General features: G+C 31.5%; 1 protein-coding gene across 1 annotated transcript in view; it reads left to right on the forward strand.

Annotated features, from left to right (window-relative positions):
- The window catches only part of LOC117121385 (fibroblast growth factor receptor-like), a gene marked incomplete in the record, with an annotated part of 59,534 nt that overhangs the window by 22,528 nt on the left and 17,956 nt on the right, over positions 1-19,050 (forward strand). Inside the window, 5 exon segments of the mRNA XM_033266578.1 lie at positions 16,059-16,331; positions 17,133-17,305; positions 17,815-17,938; positions 18,289-18,567; positions 18,745-18,917. Of these exon segments, the coding sequence (XP_033122469.1) occupies positions 16,059-16,331; positions 17,133-17,305; positions 17,815-17,938; positions 18,289-18,567; positions 18,745-18,917 (1,022 nt within the window).

Below are 19,050 nucleotides of genomic sequence, written 5' to 3' on the forward strand. Positions count from 1 at the left end.
TTCTGACATGGGAACATGAGTTGAGGAGTCGCGTGTAGAGGGACCACCATAGATGTGCATTTATATTGGTTTGTCATGAGATTCTGTAGGATCATCTATTAACAATACAAAGAAACAAGAGAGCCCAAGAAAATGTGCACACTGACAAGATTACAACTCAATTTTGGTTTATGTTTTGCGGAGCGTTGCTGTGTTCATCTCCTTGTTACCGTTACCACCTTACTTGTGTTCTATTTTTAGATATTTATTGATAGAAAAAGAAGCCAAAAAACAATGTGCAAGGCCTACCTTTTGATAGGAGAGCATATACTGCACAACATGACAATTTGCATGTCTCGATCTAGAAATTAAGGAACAAAATAGTATATAATATTTTGATCCATAACATGTCAAATAGATTGCTGACTAATGTGTTAATTTTAAAATAGTTTTTTTTAAATTTGATGATTAATCATTTGAAAAAATATGGCCTTGATTGTTTTACTTTAAAATAGCATTTTTACATAATATACATTTGATCTTGGCTTTGTGGATTAGTAATTCAAAAGAATGCTTGACTAAAGTTTAACAATACTTTTTTTTAAAAATTTGATTACTAATCATTCGATGGATAAAAGCTAAATAATAAAAAAATGTCATTAATTCTCCAAGTTTTACTTGAAAATAGCATTTTTTTTACAAAGTATGCATTTGAGCGTGGCTCTGCGGGAATGGTCTTTGTTCTGTGTGACATCCACTGCTTAATAATGTTTTCACTTGCAGACAATTACTAACAATGCATATTCTCTCACTTTGCTAATGGACTTGTGAGATACACTGGTATTGATTTTTATAAGGTTTGTCCATCCAACTAAAGAGAACTCAATTGACCTTTGAACCTTATGTTCTGATTGTGAAACAACGATCTTATCAAGAGAATGTAAATTTGTAATTTGGAAAATTGCCTTTAATATTATTTATTTTGTTTACATCCGCTGTGGAGTGAACCTACCAGACGTTTTCAAGTGTAATTTCAATTACTGATGCATTTTTATTATACATTGTTGCATATGATTGTTGACATTGGGCAAAAAGAATTCTTGTTAAGGGAAGGGGATTTTAATAGAGAATAAGCTACACCTCCCCCTTTCCCCCAATAACAAAATGACCACAACATAGCCATCATGTTTAGCATACCAACTCTAGATAAATATACATTTATGTTGGATTTTGTTTTGCGTGAATGAGGCTCACAAAAAACTATTTTATTTGACTACTAGATATGACATGCCTGAATATGGTCATGATGACATCACATCATGAACATATATAGGCACATCATGACTACCAACAGTACACTAGGGGGAGGGGATAGACAAATTTGTACACTATTACATATGCATAAAATATGTAAAATAATGGTAAAATTATAACGTTACCTTGGATATAATATTCAGTTTTAAGCCACCAAGTATATTGCTTCACAAAAAAAATAATGATTTTGCAAAATCAACATTTTTTTTGTACACTTTCAGAGGGCAGGGAGGGGTTACCCCAAAAAAATTCTGATTGTACGCTTGTGAAAATTTTGATAATTGTGAACGAGCCCTAAATAATGGGCATACAACAGCTTTTTTGTCAAATAAAATTTGATAGTCTGCACAAGTTCATAAAGACATGTCGGTCAATTTAAAATTAATATACTTTTATGGTTACCAAGTTCAATTTGAATTCATTTTTCCGGTTTTGAAATTATAAGCTATAACTAGCAGGCTCAACACTAATTCCCTGAAAAATTGAAATTGACAAAACAATCGCTTTTAAAGCTAGTTTATTTTATGTATTCATTCATTTGATACTAAAATTCAATATCAGGTGTAACAAATGGATACATTAATATGAAAAGTCACAAGTCAATGATTAATGCACATTTTTATTCTAATTGATTGTAATGTAAACCATGTCAATAAAACCAGTCTGAAATTACTGTTTGTGGTCTTCCAACATGGAGCAGGCCTTGTCATACGACATCTATGTAATTAACAATCAATCCGAAATGGAGCGTTCATTGAAACTATCCCAAGAGGTTGTGGATACTCTATTAAGCTTGAGATGGACGGTCAATAGTGAAGGTGAATATGTTATAGAATACCGTAGTATGTTCATTATAATCGAACAAAGAATATTAAAAGTAATTAAAATACTATTGAGTGAATTATTATCTATTTATATAGCTTCCTTTGTTTCCGTACTTCATTTTCAAGCTTACGGTGTTTAATTATTTTTATTTTTTCAACATTTTTTATAGAACACACATTGTGAAACTAACTACACAATATGGTACAAAATATACCAGAAAATAACAAAAAATATTGGCAGCAAAAAGCGGTCAATAAACCACTAGAGGTTGGACTAGATGAAAACCTTGCAGGAAACCGATTTAAAATACCTGATAGAAGTGGTGTCATAACAAACAATCTATTAATCATTCTGATAAATTTGTATATCGTTTAATTTACACCTGTTTCATCCATATGACAGATTGAAAGTTATTCTACATTACTTCTTTAAATTTCTTGTTTGACCTAGATAAATCTTTTTGATATGCTGAACTAAAAATACTTTTTAATATGTTGAATCGAGTTTAAGTTGTATCGCTCATTCACTTTAGCAGGTAAGCGAGACTGTATGTGTTTCGTTCCCATTGTTTGGTGAAGGGGCCACATCTGAATGTTTGCCAACCGGGTTATTGTACCTTGTTTTGTTTGTGTGTGTTTGCTAATCGAGTTCAAAGCCCTTATCTGCTTACTCACCTACAGTACTTAAAAATGGAGACAAAAACAACTAGTTTAAACTGCAAGCAAATTCAATTAATTTTAACTTGGATAAAAAAGAAAAAAACAAGTTGTTTTTAAATCCTTCAATATTTTGAAGTTTTATCAATTACAGTTGGTATTATAGATTACTGTAAATATCTTCTAGGAAACAATTTCCCTTTAAATAGTATTCACATTTGTCTATGCATGTCAGTTGAACTTCAAATTTAAAGGGACTGTCACACAACTATTTTCAACTTGTAATGTTTGTATAGATAAAAGCAAGACTACATACACTACATGACAAATAGACAATGAAGGATGAATTTTTTATAATGCAAGCCAGCTAAAAAAGGAAAAGTTCATTCGTACTTAGGCCAAATAAAAAAAAAATCATTAGTTTATCACCCTCGTGTGCATGTTTTCTATAATACTGAAAAAAATATATATATATTTGGGAAAAAAAATTTCAAACAATTTTTTTTTTAATTATTAAATTTGTAGATATTGTTTGTATTATCTCAGTCATATTCCACTTTGAATATCAATGCACTAGCAAACGACCAAGAGTGATATTTGGGTCATTACTTTTCCAGCCTAGATGTGGTGATAAACTAATAATAATAATAATAAAAATATATTTTTATTTTTTATAGTGGCCCTACTTATTGCTGTATACTGTACGAGTAGAAAAATTCTTCATTTGATGTTTTTAAACATTATTTACACTCATAAGTTGAAATTATCTTATCCAAAATAGTAAAATGTATGGTCAACATGTATAGATAGCATTTAGTTTGGAATTGCCAACAAGTGTCAACTTCAAGTACTTTATATCCCATTATACCTAGAACTAAATGAATGTTTTGTAGAAATTTGAATCGTTTTACAGCTGGATTTATTGTTAAATTGTAAGCACCACGGATTAAGTTGAATATTATTCTCTTCTGCATGAAAATACAATCAGCATGTGATGATGTTCTCATCCCTTTCTGATAACTAGTGAGTATAGAGTACCACAGTCACGTCATCACGACGTCAGGTGGCGCTCTCTGTTGTCAACATCATATTAGTTAGCGAACACACATTTAATCATCAATTACAATGTACAAAGAATATCGTGATGTAACACTGTAGTACTCTATTCCCTAAAGATTTACTCCCAAGCTCATGACACTGCTAGAACCCAGGAGAGGTTAGTGATCGCTAAACCAAGAGTGGCTTATTCTCATATGTACAGGCTTGCTAGTCCGATAAAAACATGTTTATGCTAAATAATAAAAAATTAAAATCTTGTTTACTATTCAGCATTTAAAAATAAAATTTAATGGAACACCACTTTTATATTTTAATACTAGAAATTGCAAATTGCAAGTGAAGTGCTGCGAAGTACAACTGCATATAAATGTTCTTCGAACAAAATTATTTTTGCGAGTCAAGTGAAAATAATGAATAATAAAAATATAACAAATAATATGAGACACGACCCATTGTCTATATTAGAACACTTCTCATAGTGTAACAAAGTCGTAATTTTTCATTTTTGTCAAAAAGTGTCTATAGTGCCTAAATGTAATAATTAGCACGGTGAAATAGGCTAGTAAATAAGTTTAACTGGGTTCGTAAATAATATTGGCTTCAAAATATTGTGGCTGAGACATGTGTAGACAATAATAATGTGTATGTATTGAAATATTAACATTACACAGTTCTTTGTCTGACATGAATAGAATAGAATTGTCTATAGCCTTTATTCTCACAGTAAAAATTATATTATAATAAGTATTTGTATATTGATAATAAGTAACTTCAACACTTAATTAAATCCCATTGTTGATGTGCAAAACAATGAATTTCACGGTCAATTAGGAAAGAACGCATATTGGAGACTAATGGCTAGAATTGGGTTGGAAAATAGTAGTGTGAAATACTGTATGATGTCAAGGTTTCTGTGTATCTGGCCTAGGCCTTGGTCTGGTGGCAGGCACAAGCTTCTGTACTAGTAATCTATCTTAAGTAGATGCCCAGTAACACAAGGTGCTAGGCTGAGGCTCCCTGTTGAGCCACTTACAATGGGATATCCATTGACATGCTGTAATCCATAAAAGCCTACTGATTGTGATGGAATGGTGACAGGCAATGTCAGGCTTCTTCTTAATATTCACTTAATGTGAAAACCATTTTTATGATTGAATGTTGGAATCTAAAATAACAAAAATTAAAATTTAAAAAAAAAACCACTATAAATATTCTGAATTTTTTAGTTGAAATTTATCCATTATATTACTAGTCTTCCAAATGTATCCAGAGTTAGATTCCCATAATTGTCACTCATTTGCTCTTTGACACTGGTTCTCTCGTTGGAACCACAGGTAGTCAAAGAATTTGCCTTCTCCAAAAATCTACAACAAGCGTGGAAACGGTTAAAAACAAGTTTCTCACACCTGAATATTATCACAGGTTCATCGTACTTTGATCATAATATAACTAGATATTTTGCTATAGCAACTAGAACAGGTTTATCATCTTCTTAGAATGATCAAAGAGGAGCAATAATTTGACTAATTTCAGGATCACGATATGTATACAGTATTGGTTGAAAGTATTTAATAACTTCCGTTTCAATTCGCTTCATCTTGTAAACTCATTAGGTACCTAGTGATGTAGGCTTCTTTTTCTCACACTGAATTTAATCAGTTTTACATCTGTGATAGTTACAATACAAAATTTGCTTCAACTGAATTAACCAAAGTATATACAAACCTGTTTCTTATCCCATTTCTCATCATATTTTTTTTCTTTCCCAAGCTAAAACAATTACTGTATAAAAATCCTGCAAAATTTGAAAACTTGGCAAGGAATGTTTGTGTATGTGCCTAGACTTGGTCAAGGCTTCTCTTCGTGGAAATTTTTATGAAGAAAGAACCTAAAAAAATGATGTGACCGATATTATATTTTATCTTTATAAATATGATACTAATTGTTTATTAGTACCTGTAGATATAGTATTATATTGTTATTTTTCTGTCATATTTGAATTATGAATGCAATCAATTTTGATTTCATTTTGAAAAACTTGATTTGTGAGAGGGCATGATTGTGAAAATAAGGTCAGATATAAATTTAAATGAATTTCTTTTCTCTTTTGATTTGGCCCTCTCTACAAACCATTTTTACTGTCATTGTTAATGATGTATATTGCTGAGCCAGGCATATGGCTATAACATGACATGGTCACTGTCTGTTCTTGTTAAGCGTGAAAATTGGAGTCGGTGCCCAATCCTCATTTTGTGCTCCCCTTTTTCAATCCTGGACAGGAAAACATTTTTTCTAAACCTAAACCTGATATTAATTTATGGATAAAGTCGTCTAATTATTAACTTTGAAAATGTGTGTCCATTTTAAAGCTACTGTGATATGTACTTCAGCCATTTAACTTGTATCCATTGTACTACATTAATACTACAGTATGTTAAACACGTGTTAGATCAGACATCCATATTGTGACTTGTTCTCCCTATTAAATGATAATTAAATGAGTCATAAATGATTTGAGAAGGATAAGCGGTAAATGTATTAAATTAGAACCAGGTTTTTCTGGTAAAAAATCCTAACGAGTTCAAGGTAAATCTAATTAGTAGAATGTTAGTTACTGGTAACCCGTGGCTCCATCAAGTCAAATCAACAGAAAAAGTTCTGTTGATACCCTCGTCTGAGGGATCACAAAATTTGTACTTCTTATATCCGGACTATAAAATGTGATTTTAATTTTCTTTGGTATTGTGTTTGATTCTCTAGGATTTTGTTTGTCCCATTTTGTTTTTAGTTGAACAGATGTTTTACTATATTAGTGTGTAAAGTATTAGTCCAAATTAAATAATTGTAAAAATGCGCCCTGTTTTTCATAATATCCCCACTACAACTTTATATCTAAACCTTAGTACCTGCAAGTACACATTGCTTAACTGATCAGGATGTTTAAAATCCTTAAAGATTAATAGATTTTTTGCCTTTTGACAGTTAATGAGGCAGCCAAAAACTGGTTTGGAGGATGAAAAGGATAAGATTTTTGTTCATATTTTGTCAGTATGTCATTATGCTTTTTGCTTTGCAAGTAAAGTCATTTATTATTCTGAGTTCCTGAGGTAAAATCCTGATTTAAAAACACTATAGCAAGTAATTAATTAAAAGTATTTCACTTCCAATGCTTTAGATAACATGCAATCAATATTTAAATTTAATCTTTTTTTCTCCTCAAATTTCCTAATCCGTATTTTTATTACAAAAGTTGTGTAGTAATAGATTAAAAGTTTGGATTTCTTCTTTTATTATGCTGATTTGATTCAGATTTTGTGGAGAAATTTATTAAATAATTGGCTAAAGGATTGTTATCTGCAGGCAAACTATAGTACTCCGAAGATTGCTTTTTGCCCTTTAGCTGTAAACTAGTGCTTTTTATGGCCTTAAACAGTTTTCGATTCCCATTGTGACTGTTGTAAAGTTGATCATACTGCCTTGGACCTATTTAACCCTCTATTGTTTGACACAAACCAACTTTTAAAGATTTTTAACAAACATGAGGACAAGGTCATTGAATTCTATTAATGCCTTTGAAAGTTAAATACTAATGTTTTGTTTGATTCTAAGTATTATTTTCAATCAGGACACGGCATTCTAAGCAGAGTAATAGTTCTTTTATTTCGAAGATCATTGGCAGGAAACTAACTTTCATAAGTTATTTTTCTCACTAAAAATAAATTGATTTATTGCACACTACTTACAAAGACAAACTTGTATCATTAAAAAAAAAAATTAAGCCAATTGTAGAAAACTTCACAAGTTGTTTACCATTATTTGTCACAGTAAAAATAGATCTATATCATTTGCTGAAAGTTGACTTATTTTAATAAGCATATTTTTTTAATTACCAAAAAAATATTTGAGTAAAAACACTTTGTTTTTGGCACTGCTTGTGTATGTTTTTGATTTTCACTAGTTTCATTTAGCCTAGATGTACCGCCATCATTTAAGGTGTGCTCTGACAATATCAAACTGCAATTATACTTAGTACACGGTATGTTCACACATACAGCGTAAGACTGGCGTAGCTTACGCCGGCGTAAGCTAATCCACGGATTAAAATTCCAAAGTGTTCACACAAATGGCGTTCGCTATATTAACGCTGGCATCAAACTAGTAGTAATATAGGCCTATGGGGGAATAGTTTTCAGTTTTAAATAATGTACGGGTTCTTAACTGTAGTAAAATATTCACAGTGCATCATTAAAACTTTTAAATCTATGAATTGTTCGAAGTGAACTTATCTGATTATTTTATTTTAATGAACAATTTTACTTCTGATTTTTCAGCTAGCATTGTGGAACAATTGCAGGTTTTAATAGACAGTCTAAATACGTTAAAATATCTTACAAAACACAATCAACAAATCATATACATTATAACTAAGTAAAATGCAATAGAAAAAGAGCCCCTTTACCATTCATTTACAGGAAAGAGATCAAAGTAACTAATCTATTGCAATCGTGATTGGTCAATCTCTTGAAATGAGGTCAAACCATTCAGGCATCACTGGCGTTAGCTGCGTGGCGTTAACTAATGTAGGGTCTGCAGGTAGCGTTAATAAAGCCACGGAGGTGGCGTTGTGAATGGCCCAAGTAATGCCACTGCCTAGTTCACACACAAAGGCGTACGCTAGGCCAGACTTATGCCAGTCTTACGCCGTGTGTGTGAACATACCCTTAGTTGTCAATTCCAAATAGTTTGTGTGTTTATGTTCACAATTTAGTTTCCTTTTCTCCTCCTAATCCTGAGATAGCAACTTATATTTGTTTCAGTGTGTTGTGCTAATAAACCAAGAATAACTGTTATTGTTAAAACATCATCAAAGTATTGTTCAATAATTTAAGGAACGAAATCAGTTATGTTGTTGCTTATTCTGCTTTTTCATAAGGTGTTATACTGTATTACAACACACACTGAGCATGTTGTTATAGTTTCCATTCTATAATTTATTTTTTTTTATCCCTTTCACAGTCTGGGAAGTTAAACTTACATATAATTGAATGATTGGATAAACACAGCTTACTGAGGAATTTTATAAGAGAAATGCTTAGATATGCTAATACATGGATTATATAAGAAAGAAAGCCTCCTAGAATTGCTATGCAACCTTGACAGAGAAACGTGATCAGAAATTAAAAACGGAATTCTTTTTTTAATTGAATCTAGGTGATCATCAGATTTTGTGACTGAACAATTGTGAAATACCTGCCATTTTTAAATTTTTGTTTTGTGAAAATTTCCTCGTAGTTTACAACTGAATAATCCTCATTGTGTACCCATCTCCCAGACTCTTATAATAAAAGTTAGTTTGATCAAAATAGTACTTATTGGAGACAGCATGTACGGATGATTGCTGGTCGCTTTTCAATTCCTCTTCATTCATCTGGTTGACATATCTTTACAGACAATGGCTGACCTCATTTCAACCATTGTTGTCGCATAAAAACTATTTGTTGAGCGCAAGATTTATGTGAGCTCAATATCAATCTACAAAATTTTAATTGCCGGCTTCTACTTTTAAAAACATGTTTACAACAGTTTGCGCCAAAAAATCAAACCACTTGGGCAGTAATGACTGAATTATCAGTTGAGAGAGATATTCTAATATCTTTTAATGCTTGATTATTAATGACCATGAACATGTTTTGCAAGAAATTTTCGAAAATAAAAGTTTGCTATTTCTACCAGTTTAATAACTTGTGGTTTATGTATTAAGTTTTTAATTTCAGTTTGTAGAACTCAATAGAATATGGGTATTAATATGCTAACAAGAAACAGGTGCTGTTCAATCCATACTTGGCTAGTCTCCTAACATACTTAAATTATACATCAACATTTATAGCTATAGTTGTATTACTATTCAAATGACAACATATTGAATTTCAAAATGTTATTTATTTTTATTTATTTTTCAGGTCTATCTTTTTTCCCTTTCATATTTAGGTCTACTGTATCTGCACTATTTTTGTCATTATAATAATCTGCATTAATGCTAAAACTGTGCTAAAAAACATGTATTATAATTGCCGCAGTACAAAGTATCAAATACTATATTAGCTTACATTATAGATTTGTCCTCTGTGAACTCAATTATTTCCTTAATCTATATTTGTTTTATATTACAATGTCTTTTAAAATACTCATTTTCTTAGTTCTTCATAGAGCCATGTATAATTAAACTTGACACAAGACTAAATTAAGCAATCAGTGGGAAACTTGTACAGTTCCATTTAGCTTAGCTATAATAGAATAACAAAATCTTCTCACTAAAGTTGTAACTTAACTCTGATATTTTCGCACCGGCTTAATTTTCTATGCTTAAATTCCATTTTGATGATCTAAGACTATTTACATAATTTGAAAAGGTGGAATAGACTAAAACGTCTATTAACAGCTGAGAAAAGGTTTTTGTAATCTGATCGTTCTATTATTTGCAGCTCCCTTATTGAATATCCAACAAACAAATTTTCATTTGACCCATTAGTTTTTGCAGGCATTGTTAGTGGAGTTAAATGGGCTTGATAAGCCAAACATCTTTCAACCCAGAGGCCCTAAGAGTTAATAAACTCGCTAAAAAAGTATTTGTTTAAAGTATAGGCATGGACAATGGAATGCATTATGCTATTAAACTTGTTTCTTTAAAAAGTGTTTTTATTTCCTGTTGGTCTGTTACATGTTTTGAGTATATTGAGGTATTTATATCATCATATTTCCATTGCATTGTGTTACTACAGACATACAGACCCCACTTACCACTGTTCAACCCCATGTACATTTGTATGTTTGATTGATTGGAATGTCATCATCCAAATTTGTTCTAGATACGTGTACATAAAAAAATGTATTAGTCATCACAGAATGTTCAGAAATTTATATTAATTTACCTGAGTTTCTCCCTTTTGAAAGATTTAAACACACACTGAAGGTGACTTTGCACAACCTTACTGATAAGTCAACTTGACATTCAAAATAGCAGAAGGATGTTGAAATGTTGCATCAACATTAAATAAGCCAGTTCATAGTTAAAACTGTGCACGCTCATGTGCAAAGTCAATCGAAATAAACATATGTTGTGTATTATGTTGATACAAGCATGCATAGTTCTAATTATGAATTGGCATATTACAGACCTATCAACTATTTGTTTTTACCAGGCATAGCATTGAAAAATACATTTCTCTCTCTAATGAAAGTCCACCTCTAATTAAAGACCAATTTTCTGTGGTCCCATATTAACAAATTATTCTCATTAGAGACCAAAGCTGCTAAAGACCATGGAAACCCCAGTCCCAAAAGTGGTCTTTAATTGGAGGGAGATCTGGGCTGTATAGTGGACCAACAAAGAATGAATGAAAAAAAAAATCCTCTTGAATGAGAATAAATACACCCTACTGTTTGTCTTGTCTGTATTACTATTAAGAATAATTTTATTTATGTTGTTGCCCTGGCTTTACAGAAACCAGTCTGCTGTTCTTTTGTGTTGATTTATTGTTAAATTCATAATCTCAAATGTCACTTAATTCCAAAAGTATTAGTCAATAATAACATGATTTCTGGTCAAAACTAAGCAGATATATTTTAGAGATATGTGACAGAACAGAAGAAAGCATGTAAGGAAGCAGTAGTTATGTAGGTACCTGCCTTTGTATGCTGTAGTTCCTTATAGTGTACTTGCTAATGCCATGAACCCAATCCAGGGCAGGGTTTTTTAGGTCCCTGGAGATGCTGTTGCATAGGTGTTGTGTTATTTGACCAGGGTGGGAAAGTTCCCAGTTCCCAGCCAGTCTTTGAACCTATCAAAATGCAAGGTTACCATCAGTGATACTATTGTCTAGTTTTGTCATCAATCCAAATGCAATGAGTAATGCATTTATTTTCATTGAATTTCTACTAGCGGCTCATCTCAGTAAATCATCATCGTTTGGCAGTCTATAAATGCTGCATCTGTTGTAGTAATTAATGATATTCACCAAATGCAAACGAATACATGTTATAGATAGAGTAGTACAGCAGTAAAACAAAAGATAAAGAAATATAAACTGAGAAGCAGAACATAAATTAAACTAAAAACAATAATTTTAAGAAATGTATGTTGTGTTATACTAATCAAAGTTTTAGTTTTATGTCAACTTATTATCAAGAAGGAATCTGATATACCAAAATTATAATTAACAAAATATAAAAGATCAGATAAATTGAGGCTGCATAGCAAATATTCTAATATTTATAGGCCTATAGTAATATAGAATGTTAAAAAAAAAATAACATCTTTGCTTGATTCATTGTCTTGTGTATAACTGGTAATTTAAACAAATAAAAGACTCAAGTACCAACCATATTATTTAAAATAGTTTTTAAAATAGATATTACTCAACAAGAACATTGTATTTATATTAGTATTTTATATTTATCGCTACACAAGTCTCCCTTTGATTTTTTAGAGATTATATAGTTAAAAGAAACATGCTGGTACATTCAAAGATTGGTTGCATTTTTGTAATTTTCATTGTTAAGATTTAGGAATTACCGGTATATGCATTGTTCTTTTGTTTTCTTATCATATATTTGAATATTATAATGCCCTAACAGGTTTCTTTCAGTAAAAAAAAATGATTGAATTATGTAGGAAATAATAATCTTCAAGGAATATTTACAGCAAATGAATAAGTTAAAAATCCATAAGGCCTAAAAAAGGATGAAGATGAGATGATCCAAATTGTTAAAGATGTTATGGCCTTATAAATTACATTTTAAGTATGGAATTATCTGAAATTTAACATTTTAACCTATCTCTATTAACTGCATAATTTTAACCTTTGTTATTGGATTAAATAATGCATGCCTCTTTGACATTGATTGCTACAATATATGTAAAGTTAATGCCAGTTTTCACCAACACCAATTCAAATTATCGTATTTTAGGATGTTTATCTATATAAACTACCTATCCTGCCATTTCCTTAATTTTTTTTCTATCTCTTTATATTTTGTGTACTGGGAAAACCTGTTCAGTAGCATATCTATTGTTCTCCCACAGGACCCAGTACAAAAAGTCAACAATAACATTCACAATTCATAAAAACAAGCAACATGCATAAACCAGAAAAAATACATTAACGTCATAACATTTTTAAAATTGTTGAAATAATATAAGATCAATACAAACATTTATAAATATATTTAGAGAAATACAGCAGCAAAAATGGCTAGTTATTAAAATTATTATTATTATTATTATTAGAATTAAACGTTTTCCTGCCCCTGTAGGCAAACCTCCTCCTCCCAGATTCGGTCCGACTTTTGGGCAATTACAAATGTCCTGAAGAGCTGGCCCTAGTCCGATGGTTGTGAAGTCTACCTACAGGGGTAAAGATATTATCAAAATATGTTGGAACTCTGCCACTCAGACATTTTTGTACCATGGACAATTCATGGTGATCTCTTCTATCCAGCAGTAAAGACCAGCCGTGTTGCTGGTGTAGAGAAAAAATATTTTTTCCAGAAGACTTAAATAAATAGTACATTTTGTGAACATTCAATAAAAATTATGTTTTTGATTACTGTAATCATGGAGGTATTATTGAGAAAGAGATCACTCGGCAACAGTTCCCTTTGACGCCAAAAACCAATGTGTTTCCCCGCCTTTGGATCGCGCGCAGGTGTATTACCTTATTATTAACATTTTTTTCATTAGCAACAACTTGGCAACGACATGCTTTTATAAACGCGATAAACCATTTGATTTTAACTCATTAAATATCTTTAAAATTAACAATGTTTCCCTGGTTGGATTTTTTCGGACTTTTAGTATGTTATTATGTGTATATTTTACGAATAGATTTCACAAAATATTTCTGTTACAATTACTTCTGTGTTTGTGTAAAAATTGACTGGTTTGACTAAAATGCTAAGGCAGTGTAAAACTGAAAATCACTCTGACTTTGGATTGATTTTTCGAGTAGTTAACCCTTGTTAACCCTAAAATGACTTAGTTTAATATAATCCTCAATCATTTATTAATTAATATCTGTTAAAATTAGAATTATCGAATTTAATCCAATTTATGGAAATTGAAGTTGAAATATACTATACTTTCAAAGCTCATATAAATTTTTCATTAAATTCGAAACTTTTTTGTGGAAAATATTAATATGTTTGATATTTCATGAGAGATAAATGTATCAGCTTCAAAATGTAAACGATTGCGCAGCCGTAGTGATTGACTGTATATAGTGCGCATTGAGAAAAGAAGGTGCTCTCCATTTCGCCATGCTCAATTTTTTGGTAATCTAAGCCTGCTGAGCAGTTGATGGCGGGGATCACATCAAACTTTAAAGGCATCGCGCAAACGTTCTTCACATGCTGCGGCAGTTTGCTCTTGGCTCACATGCATAGCGCTGCTTGCACGTGGCTTTTTCGAGTGATCTCCTCGATAATACCTCCATGCTGTAATGAGCTTATAGCGCAAATCTTCACAAACATAATATTTTTAGTGGCCCATGGCTCCTAAAGTGTATTATCTTTAATATAGAAACTGTCAAAAAAAAAAAAACATTCTTTACTAATTCATGGAACCTTTTCACCTTGAAGGTGTTTTTACAAAAACGAGACTATACGTAGACATCAATAATAATGAAATAACAAAAAAAGCACTTTATTATTGATGAATAAAATAGGTGTGGGATTACTTTTACTGAGGAATTCAAGTTATTATTTTCATTTTAAGTTTCTTCAAAAACAATGTTTAGATAATCGTTGTTTTGTATGTCATCCATACATTGGGTACAAGCTGAATCTATTTTCATCTAAGGAATAATTACCACTAGGAGACTCCACACATCCTTACTTGCCCTGCTCTCCTAATCATTGTTAAAACTATAAACATAAATTTACAATTGGTTAATCCATTGTGTTTATGTTGGATAAACAGTGGTTATCCTATCTCTGAGATTTACTTCCAAGCAAATATAATGAACATTTACAAAATCATGAAATGTTTTTTTTTTTTTACAGAAAATAAAAAGGTTTAAATAATACCATTCATATATAGTCTTTAACATAATTTGTACTCATAAATTTCTGTCTACTAATTTAAGAATTGTTTTTTTGTGAAATGCCTATCAGTGAAAATGTTTAGTCCATACTGTTGCTTATTCATTTTAAAGTTCTCAATGTATTGGGGTACAAGTATACCTTTTCATACTATATCTCATGTTTGGCTTATTACAGTTTATATACCATATTTGTTTAAAATATAACGGTACTGTATGTATAATTGTCTATGATGTTTGAAGTATAACAAGAGAGACCACATGATCACAAGCCCGCCAATTGGAGTACCTATATTATCTCTTATGTGTAAAGTCCACTATTGTTATTATAAAACAGGTCGTCAACCATACTTATGACAGGTGTACAACAAAGCATAGGAACCAAATTAAATATTAGGTTTATATCTAACCTTTAATCTGTATACTGTATTATAATGTGTATAGATGTCTGGTTAATAATATAACTATAATCTTGGCCTCCTTGTTATCTTGTTAAATAATAGCTGGTTTTCTTTTAATAAAAACAATATATTCAGATTTTATAGTAGTGAGGCGAAGCTTTATGCTTGCACGGTGCTAGCATTACACCATACATAAGTTTGGTTGAGATCTTTTAGTATTAATATCCCAATTAATTGTTTTTGAAATAAAACAGTGATTCTACTGTGTTGTCCGTAAGAAAGTGAAAATGAAAATATTACAGCATGACTCAATGTGCCTAGGATGTGGTACCTTCCTACAGACTGCCTAGGGCATTCCTGTGGGGTTGTGCCTTAGTATGTGGTCATGTTGTAGGTCGTTGAACCTTGTATGAAGATAACTTATCTTGTCGTGCTATAGTCATAATTATGTATTTTATTTGCTGTTTGCTTTCAAAGGTCAAAGATTATTTTAATACTTTTACAATGAATGATTTTGGATGATGATTTTCATTACAAAATTTACTAGCTATATAGTAATTTATATTAAACGTAAGCATAGAGCTTATGGTATTGATTATTCTGTTCTATTTCTTTATATATTAGAAATGTATTTCTCAGGTGTATTGATACATCTGAACTAAAGGAATACATTTAGCATGTACATACCTTCCACATGAAAATTAACCTTTCAATAAATTCTTTTTTAGGACCACCATCTTTTAACTCAAATCTTCATGTTGGAGATCTGCATGCATCAACAGCAGAAGATATAACTCTAAAATGCCCTCTGTCGGGCATTCCAACGCCTAATATCACATGGTCAAAAGATGGACAATTGTTAGAAGAACACTCGCGTGTATCATTTAGTGTTCACACAGCAGTGATTTTGGCTGCGGAAGTTGGAGATTCTGGGATTTATGGATGTAACGCAACAAACAAGTTTGGCTCAAAGGAAGCCTTTATTAATGTCACTGTTACAAGTGAGTCTCACTAAGTTCATTGTCATGAAAATAAGTCCTTTCCATAGTTGTTGATCATCATGGTAGTATATAGTGGTAGAATAAGCCAACCAGTATTTAATGAAATTATACTTTCATACAATTAAAATACTTTTATACTTTTAAAATTGCTTAAAAAATAAGAACAAAATAAGAACAAATTGAGGCTTTGGTAAAATGTCAAATGAGGTTTTCTATTTAGAAAAACAGAGAAACCAACAAATCTTTTCTGACATACAGTATATGCCTACGAATATCATAATACAGTACAGTAATAATATACTGCTGTACAACAATTTTCTGTCTTTGAAAAGTGTGTAAAATAAGAAGATTTTGAGCCTGAAATTGGCAAAAAATAAGAAAATTAAGCCTGGGAAAAATTTTACTGGTTCAAAATCACAGGATGGCAAGCACATGATATTGACATTTTGAATTTTCAATAACCTTACAAGGATGAAGATAGGTTTACCTAACTTGTGTAGCAGAATGCACTTTTCAATTCACTGTATTGTATAGCTTGTCTATTTTAATTTTATTTCCTATTACTTAAAAGATAATAATAGAAACAGATCTGTATTAAAAGTTAAGTGTGTGGTTATTTTTAATTATCGTTTATGTTGATATCAATCAGAGTTAAAAGAAAACTTAAATGAGCAAGTGTTTTGAGGAAGATAATATCGATGACAGTAACTCACGAGGGAGTCCACTAATAGTTTCTTCATTGACGGAAATCTTAAGGTAATAAAGCATTTAACCAAATTCTTTTTATACATTTCTTCTCAGAAATGAAAGCTGGTAAAAATGCTGGCAAAGCTCCCCAATTTTACAAACAGATGGCAAACAGATACTACATTGCTGTCGGCAAAAACCTAAAGTTACGGTGTCCGACTGATTCATCCCCACCCCCAGAAATTGTCTGGTTGAAGAATGGCAATACAAACTGGTCTCTTGGTCAGGTATGCACTCAGTGTTCTTAATTTGTTGTTTTTCTGTTACATTTTAGTAGTAATTAGAAGGTAAGGTGCACTGAAGTATTGTGTTTAATTACACATTTGTTGTCAATGGTGTTTTAGTTTTATGGCATTTCTGTTATGCAATAAAATGGATTCTATTTTGATATGAATTCTTGTTTTCAAGGTAATTATAATGTGCACTTTACTAAGTCCAAGGTTAATAAACGCAGAATATTTTGACTAAAAAAGATATACTCGTACTGCAATTACTGACATTAGTAAGAATATAGTAAGATGTAAGATGACATTTTATAATTATCAGTACATTGACTTTCAATCTTTTAAGGCCAAGCATATTTGCCAACCAGGCTGACAGCTGGCATTGCAAGTTAAGGGGAATGTTAATAACCTCCTTGAAAGATGGTTTAATTGTTTATCTTAATTTTGTTATCAACAATATAGTTGAAGGAAAGAAATATTTTTCAAAAATGTCATTATTTATTATTTCATAGCATACAATCATTGAGGATAAGCTGAAATTGAAGGGAACTACGCTAGAAGACAGTGCAACCTATACTTGTATTGTCATTAATGACTTCGGTTCTGTTAACTATACGTTTGAAGTGCTCGTAAAATGTGAGTAGTTGTATTTAGTATCAAGTAGATAATGCTGCCACTATGATGATGTTAGATTACTATATTAACTTGTCAATCCAAAAGAAGTTATTTTGAATGAGTCGCTAATAATACTGTATTCTGAAAGTATAATTTTGGACCATCCAAAACCTAAAAATCTCTCCATTCACCATTTAGGGATTTTATTCCGGGAAAACTAACAGGCGCTAGGCAACCCCTAGTTTTGGACCCCTTTTGGAAATTTGTAAGGTTCTCTTTGAATTGAATGAGTAGGGGGTAGAAAATAGTTTAGTCACCCACTCAATAATTAGCTTCCCTTTTTAAAAAGTATGTTATTCACAATTTCACAGACCCTGGTAAGCCTTTCTACTTGGTAGAAGAAGACCATGGTTACATGCATGCTGTTGAGGGCGAAGATGTGACATTGGCCTGCCCGATAATTGGCATACCAAAAGTGAAGATCCAGTGGTTGAGATCAGCTGAACAAGTCCAAGAAAACCGACGCATTACAGTATCCAACACTGAATTAGTCATCATGAATGCTAACATGTCAGATACAGGATATTACCAATGTATTGGTAATAACAGTTATGGCAAGTTGACGATAAATATAACACTTAATGTCACAGGTTAGTACGGTTCTAGGGAATTCTAGAAAGGATATATTCAATGGTCCACACTTGAATTGCACAAGTTAGATACTAATGTTAACATTTCATATTTTGTTTTTGATGTGAATGTCATTTACTTTTGTTTCAAAGTGAAGTTAATAGTTGTAAATCATTTTTTTAAAAAAATATATTCAGAAGCACCGCCACGCGAGAAGTCGGCACCAGTGTTTAACGTTGAAATGCGACCACTGGTGATCGTTCCAGCTCAGAATACAATTAAATTGACTTGTCCAATGGATGCGTATCCCACACCTAAGATAACATGGTTGAAGAACAATGATCCCTCTTGGAAACGTATTGGTGGCAAGGTATGTTATGTTCGATCTTTATCTTATAGAAATTGTACAAATTTTAAAGTTTTTAAAACTCTTCCCCTAGGGGGTCTAGAACATGCACCCTTAGACTTTTTTTTTTTTGTAGATCCCACTTTAGGGACAGTAT

This window comes from Anneissia japonica, unplaced genomic scaffold (assembly GCF_011630105.1).
Source record: "Anneissia japonica isolate Jap-2015-1 unplaced genomic scaffold, ASM1163010v1 scaffold21_len1647178_cov195, whole genome shotgun sequence".
In the NCBI taxonomy this organism is placed as follows: Eukaryota; Metazoa; Echinodermata; class Crinoidea; order Comatulida; family Comatulidae; genus Anneissia; species Anneissia japonica.